Raw genomic sequence first — 3,671 nt, 5'->3', positions numbered from 1 at the left:
TTTGATAGCTTGCATGCAGTATCTGAAGTAGCTCCTTGGTATGCTCTCGTAGCTAATTATCTAGTCAGCCATACTTTCCCTCCCAACTTTAGTAAGCATCAAAGAGACAAGCTGAAAAGCAAGTCCAAATATTATATATGGGATGATCCATATTTATGGAGGTGTGGTGCTGACCAGGTAATTAGAAGGTGTGTTCCCCAATCAGAATTCCAGTCCATTTTAGAGGCTTACCACTCTTCCGAGAGTGGGGAACATTTTGGCCCTCAAAGAACAGTTAGAAAAATTTTAGACTGTGGATTCTGGTGGTCTACTCTTTTTAAAGATGCTAATATCTTTTGTAAATCTTGTTCCCCATGCCAAAGGTTTGGTAATGTATCCAAGAGGGATAAGATGCCTCAACAGATTATGCTTTTCTATGAAATTTTTTTTGTTTGGGGCATTGACTTCATGGGTCCATTTCCAAACTCTAATGGTTACCTTTATATACTCTTAGCTGTAGATTATGTTTCTAAATGGTGGAAGCAATTCCTACCCGTATTGATGATGCTAACACTGTTGTTTCCTTTGTTAGGAATCATATTATCTGTCGCTTTGGATCACCACGAGCAATCGTGAGCGATCAAGGCACTCACTTTTGTAACAGGAGACTCACAGGATTACTGAAGAAGCATGGGATTGTTCACAAAGTAGCAACAGCTTATCATCCCCAGACCAATGGGCAAGCAAAGGTATCTAACAACGAGATTAAACGCATTATGGAGAAGATAGTAAAGCCTCATAGGAAGGATTGGAGTACCAGGTTACAAGATGCGCTCTGGGCATATCGAACAGCGTACAAGACACCCATTGGGATGAGCCCCTTCCGCTTAGTGTACAGTACGGCTTGCCACCTTCCAGTAGAAGTGGAACACAAGGCCTTCTGGGCTGTAAAGGAATGCAACATGAATTTTAAGGAAGCTGATGCTGATAGGAAGCTGCAACTAGCAGAATTAGAGAACCTTCGCCTAGAGGCATATGACAACTCCAGGCGATACAAGGAAAACATGAAGGCCGTCTATGACAAGCACATAAAAAGGAGAGAATTCATACCAGGGGAGTCAGTTCTTCTTTACAACTCAAGACTAAGGCTTATGCCAGGCAAACTGAGATCAAGATGGGAAGGCCTCTACAGAGTAGAAAAGGCAGAGTCATACGGAGTTTTTCACCTGCATCATCCTTCTAGCTCCAAATTCACCAAGGTCAATGGACATCGCCTAAAGCTTTATCATGGTGAGAAGATGAAGGATCACAAAGAGCTAGAGGTCTTCCTCCTAGAAGACCCACCAACAGAAGCAGAATGAACCTAAAGACCATCCAACTTAAAGACGTAAAAGCAAAGTGCTAGGTGGGAGACAACCCGCCATGGTTTGATCATTCCGTTTCACTCTCAGTTTTGTTTTTTCATTTTCTACTTTATTTTTTCTTAATGACTCTTCTCATAAACTCTGCACTTAATCTGCATTTGCATTCGCATTCTGCATAAAAAATGGGGAAAAGAGCACGCGACGCACGAGCGTCGCTGATGCGTACGCGTCATATGCGCTTTCGTAACTAGAAGAAAAGAATCAGAAAGTTACGCGGGAACTTGGCTGGAGGCATGCCATAGGCACAAACACGCCTACGCGAACGCGTCCCCCATGCGTCCGCGTCACTTGCAACATCCGCCTTCCACGCGAGCACGTCACTCATGTGCACGCGTGACTCCGCGATATCGACGTAAATAAGTGTCTGGCAGAATGTTATGATGGAATGGGGCTGAAATTGTGCTGGAAGCACAAGCCCATCACGCGAACGCGTGTCCCACACATCCACGTCATTATCCAAATAGAGGCCATTCACGCGTCCGCATCACCCACACGTACGCGTCACCCTAAATTTTGGCAATGTGCGTATGAATCAAAGACTTGTGCGTGCACGATGCTGCTTTTGCACCAATAGCACAAATCAGGTCTCGTGTACACATGACCCACGCGTCTGCGTCACCTGAAATTCTCACCAACCACGTGACCGCATGCCCCATGCGTCTGCGTCACATGCGACGCACAGCTTATCCAGATCAGCGCCAGATATCTTATCTTTTTCCCAATCCTAATTTCTCTTATCCCTTCTTATTTCTTTCTTCTCCCTTCTTCCTTCTTTATTCTTTCTCACTTTTCACTCTCTCCTCCCTTATTTTTTACATCCATTATCAAGGTTCTTTACTGTTCCATTATTCTTTTTCTTTTTTTATGTTTTCTTCTTCCTTTTTCCTTTTTTATTATTTATGTTTTCTTTTTCTTTATTTTTTTATATTCTTTTGATTGGTGTTAGAAATTTAATTGGGTGATTGTTTTCTTCTATATTTTGCTTGTGAGTGTATTAAGGAATAGCTTGATAATTCATATTACTTCTTAAAATGGTTTCTTGCATGTTCAATTTAATGCTTTCAATAACATATTTACCACACATGCTAAGTGTTTGTGAAAAAACCCGTATGGCATTGTGCATTATTTTAAATTACTCTATTCTACCACTCTAATGCCTGTTTTTCACAAAACCCCTTTTATATTTTATTGATTAAATGTAATTGTCACTATAAACAGAATGTTAGTTTGAAAAGAGTTGATAATCTAACTTGGACATCAAATTCCTGATCTATGCTACTCATGCCTTTGCCGGCATGCCAATAAACATCTTGCATCTAATTGCCATCACATGCACTTGATATGTTCCCATTGATGAATTGATCACATGTAGTCATGACCATGTGTTAATGACATCCTTCTTTACCATGCATTGATTATCACGTATCATATCCTCTTCCTTGCTCTAATCCTTAAAGTTTTAAAGTACTTACCTTTTCCCTTTCAGGATGGCCACCAGGAAGGGTAAAGAGAAAGCTACTCCCAAACCACCAGCAAGGAAAGGAACAAAAAGAGCACTAATGGCAGAGCCATCTTCAACAGCTGTAAAGCCCTCAACAAAGCGAATCAAGAGGATCATCAAGGTCGATGAAAAAGAGAAAGCCCTTCCAGCAAAGGACACTGCGCAGTTCACTAACTGCTACTGTGAGCATATGTTCCCCATACTGGCTAAGCGAAACTATAACAATGAGTACCTACTCATCCTCTAAACCACATTGTTGAATTTGTTGAACCCCGCATTGAGTGAAGACAATGGGGATTCTTATGAAGACAGCCACGACAGGTTAATCTATCATGGGTAGTTGAATTCTACTCCAATTTTCACATGCCAATACTGCAGTCTGTCTATATCCGTCAGAAGCAAGTCCCTATAACTGAAGAGGCCATTCAGCGAGCTTTAAATCTTCCCCTTGCCCTTGAAGGATTGGATGCATTTCAAGAAGCCTCTGTCCAATGCCAGACATACAAATTTAACTGGGACGCCGTTCTCAGAGTTATAGCAAAACCTGGTAGCAGATGGATCTATGGATACCATCGATCCCGATCTAAGGGAATATTGGCTTTAGCACTGACCTTGGAGGCTTGAGTTTGGGCACAGATTATGTCCCACTACATCTTTCCGAGCACTCACGAGTCCTCCTTCACCGCAAACATGGCTGTTCTATTCTGGTGTATCCTTACAGACCAACACCTCAATTTACCAAGACACATCCGGAAAGCTATGGGACA

The 3,671-nt window shown here is 42.0% G+C and overlaps 1 protein-coding gene across 1 annotated transcript; it reads left to right on the top strand.

Moving 5' to 3' along the window:
• The first annotated feature begins 755 nt into the window (after positions 1-755).
• Positions 756-1,340, top strand: LOC107493879 (uncharacterized). The gene has a single exon (XM_016114913.1). It carries the CDS (start codon positions 756-758, stop codon positions 1,338-1,340), a length of 585 nt encoding a protein of 194 aa, XP_015970399.1.
• The last annotated feature ends 2,331 nt before the right edge of the window (positions 1,341-3,671 follow it).

This window comes from Arachis duranensis, chromosome 6 (assembly GCF_000817695.3).
Source record: "Arachis duranensis cultivar V14167 chromosome 6, aradu.V14167.gnm2.J7QH, whole genome shotgun sequence".
Lineage (NCBI taxonomy): Eukaryota > Viridiplantae > Streptophyta > Magnoliopsida > Fabales > Fabaceae > Arachis > Arachis duranensis.
Note: the sequence above shows the minus strand (reverse complement) of the source record. Positions and strands in the feature narration are given on the sequence as shown.